This window comes from Caretta caretta, chromosome 24 (genome assembly GCF_965140235.1).
Source record: "Caretta caretta isolate rCarCar2 chromosome 24, rCarCar1.hap1, whole genome shotgun sequence".
Lineage (NCBI taxonomy): Eukaryota > Metazoa > Chordata > Testudines > Cheloniidae > Caretta > Caretta caretta.
This window is the reverse complement of record NC_134229.1, coordinates 15,638,747-15,662,495: the sequence shown is the minus strand read 5'-3', so window position 1 is coordinate 15,662,495 and position 23,749 is coordinate 15,638,747. Positions and strand designations below refer to the sequence as shown.

Below are 23,749 nucleotides of genomic sequence, written 5' to 3'. Positions count from 1 at the left end.
ATTAACAACAATGTGTTGACCCTCGGGGGCTGAGCCGAGTGCGAGTTCATCATTTAGCAGTAAGGTATTCCCTGGGAAATATCCCAACCTCTGACTTCACCGCCTCAACCAAGCTTCACAATCATCATTGCTGTGTACAGTATTAAATTGTTTGTTTAAAACTTATACTGTGTGTGTGTGTATGTAGATAGATAGATAGATAGTCTTTTGTCTGGCAAAAAAAAAATTTCCCTGGAACCTAACCCCCCCATTTACATTAATTCTTATGGGGAAATTGGATTTGCTTAACATCGTTTCGCTTAAAGTTGTGTTTTTCAGGAACAGAACGACCACGTAAAGTGAGGAGTTACTGTCTGTCGTTCAGGGATGTGTGAAAAATCCACAACGCCGAGTGAGGTAGTGAAGCCAACCTAACCCTCCATGTAGACAGCTCTAGGTTGGTGGAAGAATTCTCCCATCTACCTAGCTCCTGCATTTCGGGGAGATGGATTGACTATGCCAATGGGCTGACCCCTCGCTGGAGCATTTCAAGTGTAGACAAGCCATCAGGCCCTTCTTCCCCCCAAGTCCTTGTGGCTCATCTCTGCCCCCCCCCTCCAATTCTCCACCTCCTTTTTTTCCCCTTGTCCTCGTGCAAGGAGACAGAGCGGAAGGTTCAGGGAGTTGCTTTCGGCAATGGAGAAGGAGCCGTTCCAAGGGTTAAATCCTGCCGGGTTCCCCTGCAGAGGACAGAGGCGGGAACAAAGGCTGGCTTGTTCCTGGGACTCCCTGGGATCCAACCCACTGAAGGCAGGAGCATGAGGGCGGAGGGAGCCACCTGGCTGTTAACACATAGGGCAGTTCCCCAAATACGGCAATCACGTTGACTCACAGGGACAGCCCATTTCCCTGCCATAAAAAGTGGCCCATCCCCGAGGATCCTGAGCTCTGTCCAAGACACAACCGCCAGAGCCTCTTCCGCTCCCGAGGGCCCCACACCAGGAGCTAAAGGTGAAGCAGGGCCAGTCCAGCCCCTGTTGTCGGGATGCCTGGCTGGGGGGTGGGTGGATGGGTTATGGTGGCAGGGTGGAAAGGAGATAGCTGTGGTTTGGAAACTGATGTAGGGTGGTGCCTTGGAGCATTTCACTGTTATTGGGGTGATTATGGGCTGCCAGGGCATCACTCCATTATTGGGAGGATTATGGGGCATCTCTCAGCTTTCAGGGGACAATAGGGTAACATGTGGGTATTGTTTTGTTATTGGGGATGATAATGGGGTGCCAAGGAGCACTGCTGTATTATTGGGGGGATTATAGGGAATGGCAAGGGGCACTCAACGAAGACAGATGGCTTGGTACTTCGGCTGCTCAGCTGGTACATCTCTGGTCTGCCGCTGCCTCCGCCTCCTGTAGGACCTTGGCCTAATCGCTTAGTTTCCCCATCTGTACAATGGGGATTGTAGCTCTGCCCTGCTCACCAACAAATTGTGGGGATAAATAGGGTAAAGATTGGGAAGTGCTTGGATACTACTGTAATGGGGGCCAGATAGCACCTTAAATCTATTAATTTCTCTGTTATGAAGCTGGTTATGGGGAGTTTTCCCTCCTCTGTTATTGGGGTGACATGTTAGAAGGGGAACTAGTAGGAGAGGGGTGAGCTCAGTCCAGCTCATGGAAATCTTTGTCATCTGGCTTGAGATTTAGTTCCCCCAACAGATCAGATCTTTCCATGGAACTTGTCCCTGGGGGTGACTGGGACCGGGTGAAAGTGGAAGATGCAGCTGAGTTGGGGGAGACTGGGCCCCCATTGCCAACAGATGATCACAGTGCATTTCCCCTCCCCATGTCGGGCAGTGCTATCATCTCCTGGTACAGGCAGGGCAGCCGAGGTGCAGAGAAACCACTTGCTCATGGGAGCCTGTGGAAGAACAGGGACTCAAGCCTGGCTTTACTGAATCCTAAGTGTGCACCTTCCCTGCGAGGCATCCGTCGTCCTCTAGATGCCCATGGCCAACGATTTCCTTTCTATCTCTTTCCCTGCAGTAAAGCCAGTGACTCCGACGACCGTATCCATTGCCACAACTGCCATGGAGCTGCTGGTCATCGCGATGCTGGTAGTCGGGGCAGCCACAGGTAGGAAAAAGAATCACGCAAGAAGCCACAGTTGGGTTGGGTGAGAAGGTTCTGCAGTTTCACTACAGGCCCTTTTTTGACAGTTTTAATCATTTGTATTGAGGTAAAGCCTAGAAATGCCAGTCACTGACCAACCTCCTGCTCTCCTGAGCATGTGTACACCAAGCCGGGGAGAATTTTCACGAGAACAGCAAAAGGCACCACCCTGACCCCAGGGCTATTCCTTTGCAAAATTTCAAGTCCCTGCTAGTGGTTGGAGAATTGTTTGAACATTGCAGAAATGACCTATCATTCCTGAACCTCATTCTTGGAAATGGCTGAACTGGATCTTTCCAGAGGACGTTCAGAGAGCAAGCGTGGAAAATCTCAGCCTGAAGAGTTAAAGTTTGGCAAGGCTTTCAGCCACTGAAAACAGGGTTTGATCATGGAAAGTGTTAGGTAACCAATGCCGCCTACAATAGATTATCATCCCTGCCTGAGCAAGCTGGTTTGATATGTAAATTTTGCCTACCCAAATATTCAGCTCAAGCAAATTGTACACATCATCAGCGGAGAACACCAGCTGGCCTGCGACTATCCAATCCAAAAAACAAATAATTATTTCTGCTCCTCCCACCCTAAATAATTTGACTTAAAAAAAAAAAGTAATTGAAACCTGAAACATTCTGATCTGGAAACGCTGCCGCAATGCTTCATGGGAGTTGTAGTATGGGTGCTTGAGGCTCCCATCCTTCTTTACTGGCAACCTCTTTGGTCAGACTACATCTCCCATGATACACCACTCATGGAGAGGGAAGGTGATGGTATTATGGGAGTCTCTGGCTGTGACGCATCATGGGAGATGTAGTCCTTCTATGTTGCATGGCTTATAGAGGAAAATGGGGCACCAAACTGCAGCACCGCAGAAGCATGCCAACAGTATTTCCAAATAAAAAAAATAAAAAATTTCCACAGGAATTGAAAAGCTTTGTTTTGTTGAAACCCTGATTGTCCATTAAAACAGTTTCTATCCATCCCTGCTGATGATGCCCTGGCTAGCTCGTCTGCAGGGATAAGATCCAGGACCCAATGTGTAAAACCACGAGCCTTTCCTCTCTAATGAAAATATCCGGTTCCATGCACCTATAGATTTGTGAGTGCAGTTGGGCAGGAACTAGAATCTTCTGTGAGACATTCTGTGATTTTGAAATTTATTTTCATTCCAAATCAGAACTACATCAACAAATTTTGACATTTTCAGATGAAATTTTCAAAAAAATACTTCTGATCAATTAAAATGTTTAATTTTGATACACTTGAGGTGTTTAGTTCCAATTTTTAATTTGTAAGGAATTAAAATAAATTAAATAAGGTTGTAAAATAGCTAAACAAATTGTCATTTCAAAATGAAAATTGAAACGTTCCATTCTGATCATGTCCATTTCTTTCCAAAGGAGATCTCGTTGAAATAGACATGTTCCCTGTGAAATGTCTCCATTTTGACAAAATGGCATTTTCTGTAGGAAAAAACTGTTCCATTGGAAATTTTCCAACCAGCTGTACTCCTGAGCTTCTATCCTCTGGTGTAGCTATTAGGTAGGGACTCTGGGCTAGTGTGGCATGCACTAGATATGCCAATTTTTGTGGGGAAAATCGCTTGATGACATCTGTGAGAACACAACACATGGGATAATAGTGCTGCTGTTGGATGTGCAATGGAAGTGGACCATGAATGGTGAATCTAAAGAACTGAAAAGACTATTGGACTATGCAGCTCAGCTACAATATTCTGCCTTTTTTTTTTTTTTTTTTTTTTTTTGCAAAATTTGCAAAATGGGCTAGGGCAAAGACTGCAGCTGGAGATATGTATCATTAGCATCCAGAGTCTTCACAGACGCGGTCTCCAAATGCATACCACTTGAGAAAGAAAGTCTGGGAAATCTTACTTGGTCTTGAAGCTTCTCCCAGCTGTGTCTATGGATCATTCATGATCGAAATAACCTATTTCAAAGCTGAGTGCCATCTCAAATCCCAGCTCAAATCACGTTTCAGAATTATGATTCCACTGTTGAATTTGTATCAGGAAGTCAAATAATTGTGGGATGATGTTTTTTCCAAGATCTAAATGAGACCCGTTAAGGCCAGGCTCCAGAAGCCAACTCCAAGGTTGACTTCCACATCAACCTCTACTCAGCAGGGAAGGAGAGCTAGTAACTCATGACATCAAGAAAGCTGAACTGTTTAATGCCTATTTTGCTTCAGTCTTCACTAAAAAGGTTAATGGAGACCAGATACTCAACACAATTAATATTATCAACCAGGGGGAATAAACTCAAGCCAAAACAAGGAAAGAACAGGTTAAAGAATATTTAGCTAAGTTAGATGTATTCAAGACAGCAGGGCCTGATGAAATTCACCCTTGGATACTTAAGAAATTAGCTGAAGCAATCTCAGAACCATTAGCAATTATCTTTGAGCACTCCTGGAGGACAGGTGAGGTCCCAGGAGACAGGAGAAGGGCAAACATAATTCCTCTCTTTAAAAAGGGGAACAAAGAGGACCCAGAAAATTCCAGACCAGGTAGCCTAACTTTCATACCTGAAAAGATACTGCAACAAATTATTGAACAATCCATTTGTAAGCCCCTGGAAGACAATAGGGCTATATGGAATAGCCAGCATGGATTTGTCAAGAATGAATTGTGCCAAATCAACCTAATTTCCTTCTTTAAAAGGGTTACTGGCCTATTAGATGGGAGAAAGTAGTGGATGAACTATATCTTTATTTTAGAAAGGCTTTTGACACAGTCCCCCATGACATCCCCATAAGCAAGCTAGGACAATGTGGTCTAGATGAAATTACTAGAAGGTGGGTGCGCAACTGGTTGAAAGACCATACTCAAAGAGTAGTTATCAATGGTTCACTGTCAAACTGGGGGGGGGGGGTGTATCTAGTCATGTCCCACAGGGCTCAGTCCTGGGTCTGGTACTATTCAATATTTTAATTAATGATTTGGATAATGAGTGGAGAGTATGCTGATAAATTTATGGGTGACACCAAGCTGGGAGGGGTTGCAAGCACTTTGGAGGACAGGATTAGATTTCAAAATGACCTTGACATATTGGAGAATTGGTCTGAAATTCGTATGAAATTCAGTAAAGACAACTACAAAGTAGTTTTCAGAAGGAAAAATCAAATGCGCAAAATGGGGAATAACTGGCTAGGTGACAGCACTGCTGAAAAGGATCGGGGGGTGACAGTGGAGCACTAATGGAATACGAGTCAGCAGTGTGATGCAGCTATGAAAAAGCCCAATGTCATTCTGGAGTGTATGAAAAGGGGAGTGCCATATGAAAGACATGGGAGGTAATTGTTCCGCTCTACTTGGCACTGGTGAGGCCTCAGTTGGAGAAATGTGTCCACTTCTGGGCAACCACACTTTAGTAAAGACGTGGATAAATTGAAAGAGTCCGGAGGAGAGCAACAACAATGATCAGAGGTTTAGGAAACCTGACCTGCGAGAAAAGGTTAAAATAACTGGGCATGTTTAGTCTTGAGAAAGGAAGAATGAGGTCGGACCTAAGAACAATCTTCACACATGTTCAAGGCTGTTATCAAGAGGCCGGTGATCAATTGATCTCCATATCTGCTGAAGGAAGGACAAGAAGCAATGGGCTTAATCTGCAGCAAAACAGATTTAGGGTAGATATTAGGAAAAACTTCCTAACTCTCAGGATAGTTAAGCTCTGGAATCAGCTTCCAAGGAACCCCCATCACTGGAAGTTTTTAAGACCAGGTTGGACAAACACCTGTCAGGGATGGTCTAGGTTTTTTGTGGGGGTCCTGCCACAGTGCAGGGGATTGGACTTGACGACCTCTGGAGATCCCTTCCAGTCCCATATATCTATGACACTGCGATCTTGTCAAAACCAAAAGGTTCTGATCAACCTGAAATGGGTTCCCCCCCCGCACTAGAATTTGTTTCATGGGAAATATTGGGGGCACACTTGGCCCCTATCCCTGGCAGCCGAAGCTGCCACCTCCTCAGCCGGGCTTTCGCTCAGGCAGCGACCCGGAGTGGCTGGCATGAGAAGCAGCTGGTCCCGCCCCTTCCGCTCCCCACCCGGGATGGGGGCCAAGCATGCCAGGGGGCAGGCGCATTGGGGAAGAACGGAGCCTCTCTCCCTCCCTCCTGGCAGGCCAAGCAGAAATCTTGGGGGGAGGGCGCTTGACCCCGCACACCCCCCTACATGTTGCCTATGAATACATCCCTATCTCTACTGCAAATACCTCTCCGGGTACAACCTCGGATCGCCTTGGGCGAGTGAGCGAGTGGCGGCTCATGGTCATCCTGCCATGGGCCAATCCGTAGGGACATGGCTGCTGCCCACCCCACCCCCTGCCCTGCTTTCAGCTGACGTTTGCCACTCTCCATTGCAGCCCCAGACCCCCAGGGACACCGGGTCATCGGAGGGAGAGACTGCATCACTGGCTCCCGTCCCTACCAGGTGGCTCTCCTGAGGAATGGCCACATCTACTGCGGCGGGAGCCTGATAGCCCCGAAGTGGGTGCTGACTGCTGCGCACTGCCGCTTACGGAGCACGTAAGTCAGTGCGGGGGTGGAGGGAGAGAGGGTGATGCATGGGAATAACGCACGTCCCCAGTCCTTATCTTCCTCCTTGGTGTCCCCCTTCTGTACCCAGGTCTCCCTCTGCACCCCGAATCCCCAGCCCCGTACTCCTCCCTTTTTTTTCCAGCCCACAAATCGTGTTTGTGGCTCTTCTCTGCACCCTCTGCAGTTTTCCAGCATCCTTGTTCAGATGTGCCCACCCCAGCACGGACGCAGCACGCCAGCATCGGTCTCCCCAGCGGCGTGCGCAGGGCTAAAGCCCCAAGTCTCCCTGTGATGCTTCCCCCTCCCCGGGGTGCAAACTGGAACTGGGGTACTGCTGAGCCCTCTGCTTTACCAGTCTGGGTTCCCTCTCACACTGTGATGTTGTGACAAGCCGCAAGCCGCCAAGCTTGCCCTCACACCAACATCCACAGGCAGGGGTCACACCGATGCTTCCCTGAGTCATAGCAGGGGCCATTAGCCATATCCTAGCTAGAACATCTTCAGGAAGGACCATCAAGTGTGGACAGGCTACTTCCATGGTCCATTGTGAGTTACGCATTCTTTGATGGGCCACTCAACTCGAATAGTCCCTTCACCATGTGCTGGCCAGACTAGAAGCAAACTGCCTTGAGGGTGTTACCCCAGGAGCAAACACATTTGAAATACAGATACATAGTCAATATTCATAACTCCAGATACAAACATGATACATGCCTACAAACAGGATAATCATATTTAGCAAAGCATACATTTTCCATGGACACCGCACACGACATATGTGGTACAAGATGCATCATAATTATGTCATACCCATATCATAATCATATCACTATGGTGACTATGGGGTGCAGAGTGTCACACACCCCACCCTGCAGCTGAAGACTGGAGCCCTGAATGGAGAGGGGTGGGGGGGGGGCCTCCGGAAAATACTCAGTGAGAATTTAATCCCTGGAATGAATCCCTGGTGTTCTGCAGAAGGAGAGTGGCCGAAAAATTGAAAGCGATTCAGGCTGCTTTTTTAGAGCTCTGTAATTACTGCAAATCCTGCAGATAGATCTGTCCTTCCCCTCCCCTCCTTTTCTCCTAACTCTCTTTGTGTGTTAGGATGAAGCTGGTATCTTTGTTGTGTAAGCAGAGTCAGGTTGAGCTCTACCCTGACATCTGGAGGGGAGTTGTGGAAAAGGACTTCAGGAGCTGATCTCGTTGGCATGAGCACACCCACCCCGCCTAGCATGATGGGACTGCTTGCCCAAATGGTCACTTTGGCTGCTGTGGGATCCCCAGTCTCTTTGTTATTGGGGCAGGAGTAATAAAGCGTTGTTATTCTGGTTATGTGAATCAAGGACAGTAGAACTGTACCTGGCATTTTATGACGGAGGGACTTGCCCTCGACTAAGTAGCATTCGGGCCAGGAATCCATAAACTGAGAAAATCCATAAACTGAGAAATATTTCCTCCTCATGTGTGGGACTTTGAGAGTTTGAGAGTCTAAGACAATGTCTTATCACCCACAAGGTGATCCTTCTACTGTCCTTGATTCACATAACCAGGATAACAACCCTTTATTACTCCTGCCCCAATAACAAAGAGACTGGGGATCCCACAGCAGCCAAAGTGACCATATGGGCAAGCAGTCCCATCATGCTAGGCGGGGTGGGTGTGCTCATGCCAACGAGATCAGCCCCTGAAGTCCTTTTCCACAACTCCCCACCAGATGTCAGGGTAGAGCTCAACCTGACTCTGCTTACAGTTGTATTTGGAAAACTAATTAAAACATATAAATAATACGTTAAAAATTGCAATATCGCATGTCGACATTTTCAAAACGTTTCCATTTTCAATTTGAGACTTTTTCTTTCAAACTGCCCTGTTAGTTTATTTTCAGAAATGTCTCATGATGATTGAAATGAAATTTTCTCCCACGACTTTTTGATTCACTGGAAAATTCGAAACTCTTTGACCCAGATTTACTCTTTGCAGATCTCAGTGCTCCCGCACATTGGTTTAACTTGGTATGAGCACGCCACAGTAAAACCAGGACAAGGCAAGAGTAAAAATAACCATGTTAAGAGGGTCCCAAAAGTAGGATGAGCAGATAGCAAGTGTGAAAAACCAGGACACTTTTGTTCAGGGCGGGAGGTAAAGTTACACAAACCTTTTATATTGGGACGATCTCGACATTATTGGAACAACTGGTCAGCCCCACTCAAAAGCCAAGGACAAGGAATTCACGATCTTTGGTGAAAACTGCAGCTTTGATAACATCAAAATGTCCCACAAATTCAGAACGAGTTTACCAAATTGTTCATTTCAGCGTGTAAAACCAGGTGCAAGAAATAGTAGTGTCAGCAACAGTGGCGAAGAATGTATGGAAGCTCACTATTCAGATGGAGAAAACTAACAAAGTGTGCTGTGTACATGTGGCATGAGAACAAAGCATGAGATGTACAGGAATTGGGCCTGAAAATAACCGGACCAACCATAAAGTGCATGATATGTAAAATGGAGGATGCATGCATCAGAATAGGGTTAAACTTGTATATAAAGTAACCAATACTTGTATTCTTTGGATCTGTGGTATGCCCTGTACTCCCCTCCCCGCCCTTGACACAGGACTCTGACCAACTCTGTGAAGTCTAAGTGTATGCCAAGAAAAACACGAGATTGGATGAGACTGGAGTGAAACCGAGTTCTCGGTGAACAAAGTTGATGAGATCTCGGAGACTACCCCAACATCGAAAAATCCATTATTGGCCCAATTCTAGTTGCTTGCCCGATATGACCTTTGAATTGCCGCCCACTGATCTCTTCCTCTGTCCTCTCTCCATGCAGCTCCCTGCAGGTGCATCTGGGGGATTATAATCTACGAGTGAACGAAGGCACAGAACAGAGACGAAGAATCCGCAGCTTCTTCGTGCATCCAGAGTATAACTTCCGCCGACATGACAACGACTTCATGCTTCTGGAGTTGGATGCACCAGCTCAACTCAACCGCTACGTGAACACAATCAACCTGGCTACCAGTTGTGCCTCTCCTGGAACACGATGTGTTGTGTCAGGATGGGGCACCATCAGGTCCCCCCAAAGTATGGCATGCTGGGGTGTAGAGGGGAGGGGTTGAGGTTGGGCTCAGCTTGGTGAGGGGGTGGAAGCTCTTTAAGAAGACCTCGTTAATGGGCTGTCAAGGGTTCTTGGCTTCTCCTGGGAGAAATTTTTCAACAGAAATGATTTGTAGTGAGAAATGCAGCTTCGACACCACCAAACTGTCCCACACAGGGGGGAGGGATAGCTCAGTGGTTTGAGCATTGGCCTGCTAAACCCAGGGTTGTGAGTTCAATCCTTGAGGGGGCCATTTGGGATCTGGGACATAAATTGTGGATTGGTCCTGCTTTGAGCAGGGGGTTGGACTGGATGACCTCCTGAGGTCCCTTCTAACCCTGATATTCTATGATTCTTTTCAGAAAAAAATATTTTGAAAATAGTCAAAACTTTGCATTTGAAAACACGGGGACACAATGGCTTGGGTTTCTTTCTATTCAAAATGTTTCCTTCATATGTTTCCTTTTGTTTTCAAAACAATTTAAAAACATTACAGACGTGCTTCAGATCACAATGAAATATAGTATAACTTGAAATACTGGATTTAAATAGAAGGATTTGTTTGACCTGAGATGAGGATTTTTTTCTGGCTTTTCTGTTCATCAAAAATTTCCCTTTTTGGAAAAGGAATGAGGCCAGATCCCAGCGGGGATCAATCGGCCATCGCTCCGTGGAGTCAATTGGGCCAGATCCCAGCTGGGGTCAATCGGCCGTCGCTCCGTTGGAGTCAATTGGGCCAGATCCCAGCGGGGGTCAATCGGCCATCGCTCCGTGGAGTCAATTGGGCCAGATCCCAGCTGGGGTCAATCGGCCGTCGCTCCGTTGGAGTCAATCGGGCCAGATCCCAGCTGGGGTCAATCGGCCGTCGCTCCATTGGAGTCAATGGGTCTATGCCAGTTTACATCAGTTGAGGGTCTTACCCTAAGTTTTCTTCGCTTGCACTGTGTACCCTACCCATGAACTGCTGTTTTTCTGTCGTTGCCCAGATTTGTTCCCAGACGTCATGCGGTGTGCAGATGTCTCTAGCGTCAGCCAGGCCAGGTGCCAGGAAGGCTACGGGGCCAAAATCACGGAGAACATGCTCTGTGCTGGTGTGGAACAGGGCGGCGTAGACTCGTGCCAGGTAAGGGGGCATCCCGGAGAGCGGGGTCGGTGCTGGGTGTCGGAGCTCACACAGCTCAATACTCTTTATCTCCTACGACGTGCAAACCTTTCTCAGCCTGCTCCTGAGGGGCCATCGTCACTCAGGCCCTGGCCCCAGCCAGCCTTCGTGCCCCATGAAAGAGCAGCCGATCTGCCCTCCGGCCGCACCGAGCCCTAAGGGCTGGGCTTCATCCAGTTCCTGGGCCTGTCTGATCCCCAGCGCAGGTGTAAGAAGCTCAGACCACCTGAACCCATTTCTGCTCTTAAACCCTTCCTGTGTCTGTGTGCGTGCCTGCCGCCCCCTGCTGGAGGGGATGGGCCCTGCTCTGTGTGTGTGTGTGGGCACTGGGGGCATGGCTGCGTTTTGCTCATTGTGCCATGTTGTCTCCGCAGGGGGATTCAGGAGGCCCACTGGTCTGCAACGGGCAGCTGCAAGGCGTGGTCTCCTGGGGGTCCGCTGTCTGTGCCCTGCCGGGACGGCCCGGGGTCTACGCCAATGTCTGCAAAGCTGTCCAGTGGGTGAGGAACACCATAGGGAGGAGGTGCCCCATATTGGACTGAGAGCTCACAGCACGTCCCGCCTGCCACAATAATCCACCAAACACACACCCCAGCCACGCCTCTCCTCATCTTGCTGCGGCACCCAGGGAGTGCTGATCTGGGTCAGACTAGGATGGGGGCACTGCGGTGGGACCAGCCCAAAGCAGCCAATGGTTATGAGCCAGGCTTAACCAAATCCTGAGACTGGGTTAAAAATGTGGGACTGGTTTAAAAATCATGAATCAGCCTGAAGATTGTGAGATTGCTTTAAAAATCACGAGATCAGCATTAAATGACTGAGACTGCGTTAACAGATCACGAGATTGGCTGAAAAGTCATGAATCAGCCTGAAGTTCACAGGAGTGCGTCAAAAATCGAGAGGTTGTCTTTCAAAATCGTGAGATTGGATTAAAAATTATGAGCCGGGTTTTTAACTGCACTAAATCGCGCCCAGGTCTTTGATCTGGTCTCTTGCATTGGTGCGGGTGGCGTACGCGGCTATAACTGCTCTGACGTCACCAAATCTGACGTCCCGTGGAGTTCAAGCTTCATCGTGAAGTGCTACAGAAACATAGCTAGAGCAAAGGCCCGCCTGTAGCATAAACAAACCCTGGGAGTTCATGTTCGGTTGATTATCCACCACAGCCCCCAAATCTTTCTGACAGTCACTGCTTCTCCGGGTGGAGTCCCCCATCCTCTATGTCTGGCAGACATTCTGTGTTCTGAGACAGACGCCATTTACATCCCCACGAGACTCAGGGGAAAACTGCAAGACCTGGCAGCGGTGAGACTCAGCGACCCAAATCTCCCATGAATTTATGACACGTCTCATGAGGGTGGGTTTGTTTCTTAAAGCCTCGAGTTCCTGAGTCACGTGACTCTGTGAGAATCTGAGCTTTTACTGAAAAAAGTCACTTTCTAGACCTAGGCTTTGGGGAAGGAAAACTGGGGAACTGACCCTTAGAGGCTCCAAAAACAGTGAATAAACAAACCCTAGTGGTTTTGTTTTGTTTTCACATCTTGTGATTTTTTTAAGCCAATCTCACAATTTTGCATGGGTCCATACTTGCCAATTTTGAACTCTTTGGGTAAGAGATACAGTGGAGTCGCATATTACACGGGGGTTAGGTTCTAAAGTCAGCGTGTAAGGCGAAAATCATGTAAAGTCAAAATTACCCTTGAAAATCCCTTAAATTGCCCATAAAGTACAGTATACTGTACATGGTTTTGTGTCTACAACCCTGTACAGTAATATATATAAATGTACAATGTATACAGTAATGTGCAATATATAATAAAGAGTACATATATATCTGTATGTATATATATATCTTCTTACTATATGTTCCATTCTATGCATCCGATGAAGTGAGCTGTAGCCCATGAAAGCTTATGCTCGAATAAATTTGTTAGTCTCTAAGGTGCCACAAGTAAGGGAGCAGTATGACTGCTCAGAGCTCCGGTACGAAACTGCAGAAAAACCCGAGTGTCTCTGGATTAAGTTTAGAAGTGTGTGCAACAAGAGTGATGTAGTGGTGGGAGTCTGCTATAGACCACCGGACCAGGGGGATGAGGTAGATGAGGCTTTCTTCCGGCAGCTCACGGAAGCTACTAGATCGCATGCCCTGATTCTCATGGGTGACTTTAATTTTCCTGATATCTGCTGGGAGAGCAATACAGCGGTGCATAGACAATCCAGGAAGTTTTTGGAAAGCGTAGGGGACAATTTCCTGGCGCAAGTGCTAGAGGAGCCAACTAGGGGGGGCGCTTTTCTTGACCTGCTGCTCACACACCGGGTAGAATTAGTGGGGGAAGCAAAAGTGGATGGGAATCATAGAATCATAGAATCATAGAATATCAGGGTTGGAAGGGACCCCAGAAGGTCATCTAGTCCAACCCCCTGCTCAAAGCAGGACCAATTCCCAGTTAAATCATCCCAGCCAGGGCTTTGTCAAGCCTGACCTTAAAAACCTCTAAGGAAGGAGATTCTACCACCTCCCTAGGTAACGCATTCCAGTGTTTCACCACCCTCTTAGTGAAAAAGTTTTTCCTAATATCCAATCTAAACCTCCCCCACTGCAACTTGAGACCATTACTCCTCGTTCTGTCATCTGCTACCATTGAGAACAGTCTAGAGCCATCCTCTTTGGAACCCCCTTTCAGGTAGTTGAAAGCAGCTATCAAATCCCCCCTCATTCTTCTCTTCTGCAGGCTAAACAATCCCAGCTCCCTCAGCCTCTCCTCATAACTCATGTGTTCCAGTCCCCTAATCATTTTTGTTGCCCTTCGCTGGACTCTCTCCAATTTATCCACATCCTTCTTGAAGTGTGGGGCCCAAAACTGGACACAGTACTCCAGATGAGGCCTCACCAATGTCGAATAGAGGGGAACGATCACGTCCCTCGATCTGCTCGCTATGCCCCTACTTATACATCCCAAAATGCCATTGGCCTTCTTGGCAACAAGGGCACACTGCTGACTCATATCCAGCTTCTCGTCCACTGTCACCCCTAGGTCCTTTTCCGCAGAACTGCTGCCTAGCCATTCGGTCCCTAGTCTGTAGCTGTGCATTGGGTTCTTCCGTCCTAAGTGCAGGACCCTGCACTTATCCTCATTGAACCTCATCAGATTTCTTTTGGCCCAATCCTCCAATTTGTCTAGGTCTTTCTGTATCCTATCCCTCCCCTCCAGCGTATCTACCACTCCTCCCAGTTTAGTATCATCCGCAAATTTGCTGAGAGTGCAATCCACACCATCCTCCAGATCATTTATGAAGATATTGAACAAAACCGGCCCCAGGACCGACCCTTGGGGTACTCCACTTGATACCGGCTGCCAACTAGATATGGAGCCATTGATCACTACCCGTTGAGCCCGACAATCTAGCCAGATTTCTACCCACCTTGTAGTGCATTCATCCAGCCCATACTTCCTTAACTTGCTGACAAGAATACTGTGGGAGACCGTGTCAAAAGCTTTGCTAAAGTCAAGAAACAATACATTCACTGCTTTCCCTTCATCCACAGAACCAGTAATCTCATCATAAAAGGCGATTAGATTAGTCAGGCATGACCTTCCCTTGGTGAATCCATGCTGGCTGTTCCTGATCACTTTCCTCTCATGCAAGTGCTTCAGGATTGATTCTTTGAGGACCTGCTCCATGATTTTTCCAGGGACTGAGGTGAGGCTGACTGGCCTGTAGTTCCCAGGATCCTCCTTCTTCCCTTTTTTAAAGATTGGCACTACATTAGCCTTTTTCCAGTCATCCGGGACTTCCCCGGTTCGCCACGAGTTTTCAAAGATAATGGCCAATGGCTCTGCAATCACAGCCGCCAATTCCTTCAGCACTCTCGGATGCAACTCGTCCGGCCCCATGGACTTGTGCACGTCCAGCTTTTCTAAATAGTCCCTAACCACCTCTATCTCCACAGAGGGCTGGCCATCTCTTCCCCATTTTGTGATGCCCAGCGTAGCAGTCTGGGAGCTGACCTTGTTAGTGAAAACAGAGGCAAAAAAAGCATTGAGTACATTAGCTTTTTCCACATCCTCTGTCACTAGGTTGCCTCCCTCATTCAGTAAGGGGCCCACACATTCCTTGGCTTTCTTCTTGTTGCCAACATACCTGAAGAAACCCTTCTTGTTACTCTTGACATCTCTGGCTAGCTGCAGCTCCAGGTGCGATTTGGCCCTCCTGATAACATTCCTACATGCCCGAGCAATATTTTTATACTCTTCCCTGGTCATATGTCCAACCTTCCACTTCTTGTAAGCTTCTTTTTTATGTTTAAGATCCGCTAAGATTTCACCATTAAGCCAAGCTGGTCGCCTGCCATATTTACTATTCTTTCGACTCATCGGGATGGTTTGTCCCTGTAACGTCAACAGGGATTCCTTGAAATACAGCCAGCTCTCCTGGACTCCTTTCCCCTTCAAGTTAGTCCCCCAGGGGATCCTGGCCATCCGTTCCCTGAGGGAGTCGAAGTCTGCTTTCCTGAAGTCCAGGGTCCGTATCGTGCTGCTTACCTTTCTTTCCTGAGTCAGGATCCTGAACTCAACCAACTCATGGTCACTGCCTCCCAGATTCCCATCCACTTTTGCTTCCCCCACTAATTCTACCCGGTTTGTGAGCAGCAGGTCAAGAAAAGTGCCCCCCCTAGTTGGCTCCTCTAGCACTTGCGCCAGGAAATTGTCCCCTACGCTTTCCAAAAACTTCCTGGATTGTCTATGCACCGCTGTATTGCTCTCCCAGCAGATATCAGGAAAATTAAAGTCACCCATGAGAATCAGGGCATGCGATCTAGTAGCTTCCATGAGCTGCCGGAAGAAAGCCTCATCTACCTGGGAGGCAGTGACCATGAGTTGGTTGAGTTCAGGATCCTGACGCAGGGAAGAAAGGTAAGCAGCAGGATACGGACCCTGGACTTCAGGAAAGCAGACTTATACTCCCTCAGGGAACGGATGGCCAGGATCCCCTGGGGGACTAACTTGAAGGGGAAAGGAGTCCAGGAGAGCTGGCTGTATTTCAAGGAATCCCTGTTGACGTTACAGGGACAAACCATCCCGATGAGTCGAAAGAATAGTAAATATGGCAGGCGACCAGCTTGGCTTAATGGTGAAATCCTAGCGGATCTTAAACATAAAAAAGAAGCTTACAAGAAGTGGAAGGTTGGACATATGACCAGGGAAGAGTATAAAAATATTGCTCGGGCATGTAGGAATGATATCAGGAGGCCCAAATCGCACCTGGAGCTGCAGCTAGCCAGAGATGTCAAGAGTAACAAGAAGGGTTTCTTCAGGTATGTTGGCAACAAGAAGAAAGCCAAGGAAAGTGTGGGCCCCTTAATGAATGAGGGAGGCAACCTAGTGACAGAGGATGTGGAAAAAGCTAATGTACTCAATGCTTTTTTTGCCTCTGTGTTCACTAACAAGGTCAGCTCCCAGACTGCTGCGCTGGGCATCGCAAAATGGGGAAGAGATGGCCAGCCCTCTGTGGAGATAGAGGTGGTTAGGGACTATTTAGAAAAGCTGGACGTGCACAAGTCCATGGGGCCGGACGAGTTGCATCCGAGAGTGCTGAAGGAATTGGCGGCTGTGATTGCAGAGCCATTGGCCATTATCTTTGAAAACTCGTGGCGAACCGGGGAAGTCCCGGATGACTGGAAAAAGGCTAATGTAGTGCCAATCTTTAAAAAAGGGAAGAAGGAGGATCCTGGGAACTACAGGCCAGTCAGCCTCACCTCAGTCCCTGGAAAAATCATGGAGCAGGTCCTCAAAGAATCAATCCTGAAGCACTTGCATGAGAGGAAAGTGATCAGGAACAGCCAGCATGGATTCACCAAGGGAAGGTCATGCCTGACTAATCTAATCGCCTTTTATGATGAGATTACTGGTTCTGTGGATGAAGGGAAAGCAGTGGATGTATTGTTTCTTGACTTTAGCAAAGCTTTTGACACGGTCTCCCACAGTATTCTTGTCAGCAAGTTAAGGAAGTATGGGCTGGATGAATGCACTATAAGGTGGGTAGAAATCTGGCTAGATTGTCGGGCTCAACGGGTAGTGATCAATGGCTCCATGTCTAGTTGGCAGCCGGTATCAAGTGGAGTGCCCCAAGGGTCGGTCCTGGGGCCGGTTTTGTTCAATATCTTCATAAATGATCTGGAGGATGGTGTGGATTGCACTCTCAGCAAATTTGCGGATGATACTAAACTGGGAGGAGTGGTAGATACGCTGGAGGGGAGGGATAGGATACAGAAGGACCTAGACAAATTGGAGGATTGGGCCAAAAGAAATCTGATGAGGTTCAATGAGGATAAGTGCAGGGTCCTGCACTTAGGACGGAAGAACCCAATGCACAGCTACAGACTAGGGACCGAATGGCTTGGCAGCAGTTCTGCGGAAAAGGACCTAGGGGTGACAGTGGACGAGAAGCTGGATATGAGTCAGCAGTGTGCCCTTGTTGCCAAGAAGGCCAATGGCATTTTGGGATGTATAAGTAGGGGCATAGCGAGCAGATCGAGGGACGTGATCGTTCCCCTCTATTCGACATTGGTGAGGCCTCATCTGGAGTACTGTGTCCAGTTTTGGGCCCCACACTTCAAGAAGGATGTGGATAAATTGGAGAGAGTCCAGCGAAGGGCAACAAAAATGATTAGGGGTCTGGAACACATGAGTTATGAGGAGAGGCTGAGGGAGCTGGGATTGTTTAGCCTGCAGAAGAGAAGAATGAGGGGGGATTTGATAGCTGCTTTCAACTACCTGAAAGGGGGTTCCAAAGAGGATGGCTCTAGACTGTTCTCAATGGTAGCAGATGACAGAACGAGGAGTAATGGTCTCAAGTTGCAGTGGGGGAGGTTTAGATTGGATATTAGGAAAAACTTTTTCACTAAGAGGGTGGTGAAACACTGGAATGCGTTACCTAGGGAGGTGGTAGAATCTCCTTCCTTAGAGGTTTTTAAGGTCAGGCTTGACAAAGCCCTGGCTGGGATGATTTAACTGGGAATTGGTCCTGCTTCGAGCAGGGGGTTGGACTAGATGACCTTCTGGGGTCCCTTCCAACCCTGATATTCTATGATTCTATGATAAGTCCTCCTGTTCTTTTTTGCGGATACAGACTAACATGCCTGCTACTCTGAAATCTGATCATCTCAATTTCTTTCCAAACAAAATGTTGTTGAAATCAACACATTCCCTGTGAAACGTTTCCATTTCAACAAAATGTCGTTTTCTGAAGGAAAACTCTTCCACTGGACATTTTCCAACCAGCTGTAGCCCTGAGCTTATACCTGTGGTGTAGCTATTAGATAGAGACCCCGTGCTAGTGTGACATGCACTAGATATGCCAACTGTCTTGGGGGAAATTGATTGACAACATCTCTGATAACACAACCCTTGCGATAATATTGCTGCTGCTGGACGTTGAAGGGAAACGGGCCATGGAGGATGAATCTGAACTGAAAACAGTTTGGCCTGTGTTTATCAGCTACAATATTTACTCCTGGGGGAATTCTACACCAAAAAAAATATAAAAATTCTGCACCAAAAGTTAAAAATTCTGCACACAATATTTTAAAATTCTGCGTATTTTATTTGTCAATATAACACAATATAATCACATCAGTTTCAATTATTTTGGTAATTTATTTCAAAATACCTGTCAGCAAGTATGTCTGTAACAAAACAGACAACAAAAAAGATTCAGGAAATGTCTTTTTGTCAAATAGATTCCTTCCAAGCCATATAAATACAGATCTTTGAGTAATTCATTTAAACTACAATATAGAACCATATTTCCTGCCCCCCCCCCCTCAGAAGCAGTGCAAAGGCTTGGGGGAGTCAGGGATAACGGAGGAACTGAAGGAGAGGGAAGGAGCCTGCAAGTGAACGTGTAAGGCAGCGTTTCCCAAACTGTGTTCTGCACGATGTGAATAGGGGTTCCATGAAAGAATCGTAATTAAAAAAAAGGGTCTTGCACTTGATTTTTGTACTACTTTTAGATGCACTTTCCAGTTAGAAATGGCTAGTTCAAGATATTTTAAATTTCTATTTCTATTATTTTGCAAAATATAATTTTACAGTACTGTATTTTTAATTACGGGGGTTATTACAGGGGGTCGTCAGGGCTTGATGTCAGTCCAGGAGACGGAGGTGACGGAGAGCTTGGGTGACAGAGAGCGAGTTGTAGATGAAGTGGTTGGCTCTGGTTCAGCTTAAGAAGTTGATCACGTAGGCTCATTTGTTGCTGGTTGTTTTTCCTTGAAAAACATGGTGATCAGCAACTGTCGCTGTTGTCTCTTGAGCTGGTCAAACATTTCTTGATATGATCTCAAATCGTCCGTAATACTACGTGTGATTTTGAGGCTTCGTTCCATAGAGGGATCGTATTCAGAAATTAAATCATTCAAGCGTTTTGCTGCTTGGAACACTTCAGCAAATTTATGAAGGTTCCAACTTGCTGGCTCTTCCTGTTTGTTGTCATCTTCTTCATCTTCTGTAGACGATTTTATCAGTTCCTCTAACTCTTCCTTAGTCAATGTTTCTCTATGGCTCTCAATTAATTCTTCAATTTCTTCCTCAAGGGTGTCGACGAAGCCATCATCACCCACTTGCCTGGCCACCTGAACAATGCGTTTCACTTCTTTGTCAATGGTCAGGAAACCCTTAAAATCATTCACACATTCTTTCCATAGGTTTCGCCAACATGCATTGACTGTTTCAGGCTTGATTGCATCCATTGCCTGTTTAATATAAGTGATGCAATCAGCAGTGTTGAAAGACTTCCAACACTCCATCACATTAAGATTGGGATCAGCATCTATATTGCTACGTATCCGTGAGAACATAGGCCTTGTGTACGTGGCCTTGAAACAGCGAATCAGGCCTTGGTCGAGAGGTTGGAGGATGGAGGTGGTATTGGGGGGGAGAAAGACGACTTCAATGTCGTTATGCCCAAACCGGAGTGCCGCAGGGTGGCCAGAAGCATTTCTACGATCAGCAACACTTTAAAGTCAAGTCCTTTCTCTTGGAGGTACTGCTTGACCTCCGGAATGAAACACTTGTGGAACCAAACCAGAAATAATGCTGCCCTTTGCCCTTTTTAAAAACCAAGCCTTTTTATTTGATTGCCAGAACACAGGCAGGAGATCTTTGTTCTTGCCTTTTAGGGCACGGGGATTTGCAGCCCTGCAGAGCAAGCCCGGCTTTATTAAATGCCCAGCCGCATTGCCACAAAACAACACAGTCACATGGTCTTTAGCTGCTTTGAAGCCAGGGGCTTGTCTTTCTGATTTCGAAGTGTGGTTGGGCATTTTTTTCCAGAAGAGCCCAGTCTCGTCAGCATTAAAAACTTGTTCTGGAAGATAGCCCTTTTCTTCTGTGATTTTCTTTAATTGTTCGGGGTAGACTTTTGCTGCCTCTTCATTGGCAGATGCAGCTTCACCAGGAGTCTGCACGTTTTTGAGGTCGAAGCGGTTCCTAAAACTGTTAAGCCAACCTTGGCTGGCTTTGAATTCCTTCTCATCAGAAGGCTGTCCCTCTTCAGCAGGAGGTTTGAACAGAGCATAGAGGCTAAGAGCCTTTCTCGCACCGTGTTGCCATCGATAGGCACATGTTTACGGTTCATGTCTTCCCGCCATAAGTTTAATGCCTTTTCAGTCTTCACTAAAGTCTTACCACGCACCTGGCTTGTCACCTGAGCACTTTATTGGAGCACTTGATGCTACGGCTTAACGAATTTCTCTCTCTTGAATCTTGATGGCATGAATGCTAGATTGGTTGCGGCCATATTCACGTGCCATGTTGGAGACTGACATACCGTCTCTCAATAAGTCCAACACAGCCAGTTTTTCCTCCAGCGTTGGAACAGATTGCTGTTTCTTCAGCTGAGCACCAGATGAAGTAGTTGGCTTGCGTTTAGGGGCCATGTTGTACGAAAAATACGTATCTTTAAACACTAGAATCACACTCAGCGTGGCGAGATGCTCACACTATGAGAGGCACACGGGAACTGAGACTGACTGAGGGAACAGCAGATTCACGTCTCCCATCTCATGCTCACTCCGGGGCATACGCTCATTGAGTGGAATGGTGGGCGGAACCGCCCGCACTATTTACAGGCATCTTGTTATTTTTCTTTTTTTTTGCTGAGCCCGTATAGTTGAATTCGCATAAATTAAATGCGCGGATGATGCAACTCACCTGTACTAGTGACAAGGGGTGGAAAAAGCGCTGACTGATCCTAGAGAAGAAGCTGTGACAGAGGAGAGATTGACAAAGGGTGAGACAGTTTATGCTCATAAACCACACCTGGTTGGAAAATAAGGCTCCCAGTCCATGTTGAAACGTTACGTTTCTTTAATGAAAGCATGTCATTTCCATAATCCTGCATCTTGGCCAGGGGTTAGACAGGAGGCCCCTTGCGGTGACTTCTAAGCCTCTGATACTACAATACTGTGATAATGTCAAAAACCTTTAACGCCAAGTGTGTACATAACAGAGGCACCCAAAAGAGGACAGGTGTTTAGAAATGTGTCACCTTTTCTAGCACACTCAGCGGAAGAGGGCTCAGGGAACAAACCAGAATCTTTAGCCTGCTTCTTTGAACATTAATCTGATCCTGAATAAGTAATGTACGATGTACTATGTTAAAGTTCTATTGTAACTTTGCCTTAATAAAATGTTTCAGAAAAGCAAAAACAAATGTTTCATGTCAGCATTGTCATTTTGAGTAATTGAGTTTTGACTTTGATATTACATTAAACTATGAAATCTAAGATCCTGGGGGAAACTTTCTAACTCTAAGCAGAGTTTAGCACTGGAAGAGGTTACCTGGGATGGTGGTGAAATCTTCATCATTGGAGGTGTTTAAGAACAGGTTACAGAATAGCAACCGTGTTAGTCTGTATTCGCGAAAAGAACAAGAGGACTTGTGGCGCCTTAGAGACTAACCAATTTATTTGAGCATAAGCTTTCGTGAGCTACAGCTCACTTCATCAGATGTTCTTTTTAAGAACAGGTTAGACATTCACCTGTCTGGGATGGTCTAAATGTACCAAATGCTGCCTCAGCGCGGGGCAGGGACTTCACTAAATGATCTTTCAAGGTCCCTTCCATCCCTACATTTCTATGATTTTATGGATAGCATAGAATACAGGGGGATGGGTAGGTGGGTGGATGGATGAATGAATGGATGAGTGGGTGGAGGAGTGATAGGGTGGGCGGATAGATGGATCCTGCATGGACATGATGTAGAAATAGTTTGGTCACATTTGAGATCTCTTCCATCCCAACAGTTCTGTGGTTGTATCGACTATATAGAATATAGAATATTAAATATATTATTAAAATTAATATTTTAATGTCACATAAAGGCCTAGAAGAAATCAATCAAAATGATCGAGTCAAAACAAATATTAGAACCTTATTGAAAAGAATTGTTTTCACATCACCAAAACAAGACGATCATTTTGGCTTTTTCCCATCAAAAATATCAAAATTGACACTGACAATTCGGCAGATAACGGATTCTTCTGTTCACTGGCAATTTTGGAACAAAAAAATCATTTGGGGTCAACCAAAACATTTTGTTTGACCTGCAACTAAACATTTCATTTGGACGTTGAATATTTATAAACATTTTAATTTTTTTAAAATAAAAGTTAAAGGATATTTCTAAACAAAAAGTCATTGGGAAGTGAAAACTGGGAAATGTTTTGTTTGGAAATTTTTGAAACAAAATATTTTGATTTTTTTGGAGTATTATTTTTTCAGCTAAACAATTCAGCAAAACTGACATGACAGTCATAGATTCATAGATATTTAGGCCAGAAGGGACCATTATGATCATCCAGTCCGACCTCCTGCACAACGCAGGCCACAGAATTTCACCCACCACTCCTAAAAAAGACCTCACATCTATATCTGTGCTATTGAAGTCCCCAAATTGTAGTTTGAAGATCTCAAGGAGCAGAGAATCCTCCAGCAAGTGACCCATGCCCCATGCTACAGAGGAAGGCGAAAAACCTCCAGGGCCTTCCAATCTGCCCTGGAGGAAAATTCCTTCCCGACCCCAAATATGGCGATCAGCTAAACCCTGAGCATATGGGCAAGATTCATCAGCCAGATACTACAGAAAATTCCTTCCCGGGTAACTTGGATCTTACCCCATCTAAAAACCCATCACAGGCCATTGGGCCTATTTACCATGAATATTTAATTACCAAAACCATGTTATCCCATCATACCATCTCCTCCATAAACTTATCGAGTTTAATCTTAAAGCAAGATAGATCTTTTGTCCCCACTACTTCCCTCGGAAGGCTATTCCAAAACTTCACTCCTCTGATGGTTAGAAACCTTCGTCTAATTTCTAATCTAAATTTCCTAGTGGCCAGTTTATATCCATTTGTTCTTGTGTCCACATTGGTACTGAGGTCTTCCATGAAATGGTAGCCAGTTACTGCTGGTGGACCTGCAGGTGGCCAATAAATCCAATCTGGGATCCACGGATTCCACCACAGTGGGGCAGACGGTTCCCAGTGGAAGCGGCGGATCTGGATTATTGAGTCGGGCCGCACGGCATTCTTTCCTCCTTTCCCATTTCTCCATTTCCTGTTGTCTTCCTTGGGTCTCATAACGGTGGGATCCTTCCCACAAGGTCCTTCTCCATTTCAGTCGGTGAAGGGCTTGGGTTTCCCATAACCCCTCAATGGCAGAGCAGGCGGACGAAGAGACAATTTCTCTCAATTTCGATGATGGCAGATGAAGG

The 23,749-nt window shown here is 46.4% G+C and overlaps 1 protein-coding gene across 1 annotated transcript; it reads left to right on the top strand.

The window, feature by feature from the left end:
- Positions 1 to 333: 333 nt before the first annotated feature.
- On the top strand, positions 334 to 12,680 carry LOC125626169 (trypsin-3-like). The gene is made up of 6 exons (XM_048828880.2): positions 334 to 436; positions 2,022 to 2,111; positions 6,531 to 6,693; positions 9,538 to 9,791; positions 10,791 to 10,927; positions 11,341 to 12,680. Exons 2-6 carry the CDS (start codon positions 2,066 to 2,068, stop codon positions 11,506 to 11,508), a joined length of 768 nt encoding a protein of 255 aa, XP_048684837.2. The 5' UTR covers positions 334 to 436; positions 2,022 to 2,065; the 3' UTR covers positions 11,509 to 12,680.
- Positions 12,681 to 23,749: the final 11,069 nt, after the last annotated feature.

Bases quoted from the DNA above. Each gene is read 5' to 3' on its own strand.
- LOC125626169 (XM_048828880.2), top strand. From the start codon at position 2,066: ATGGAGCTGCTGGTCATCGCGATGCTGGTAGTCGGGGCAGCCACAG. The intron at 6,694-9,537 runs GTAAGTCAGTGC...CTCTCCATGCAG, and splicing joins CACTGCCGCTTACGGAGCAC to CTCCCTGCAGGTGCATCTGG. The intron at 9,792-10,790 runs GTATGGCATGCT...GTCGTTGCCCAG, and splicing joins CACCATCAGGTCCCCCCAAA to ATTTGTTCCCAGACGTCATG.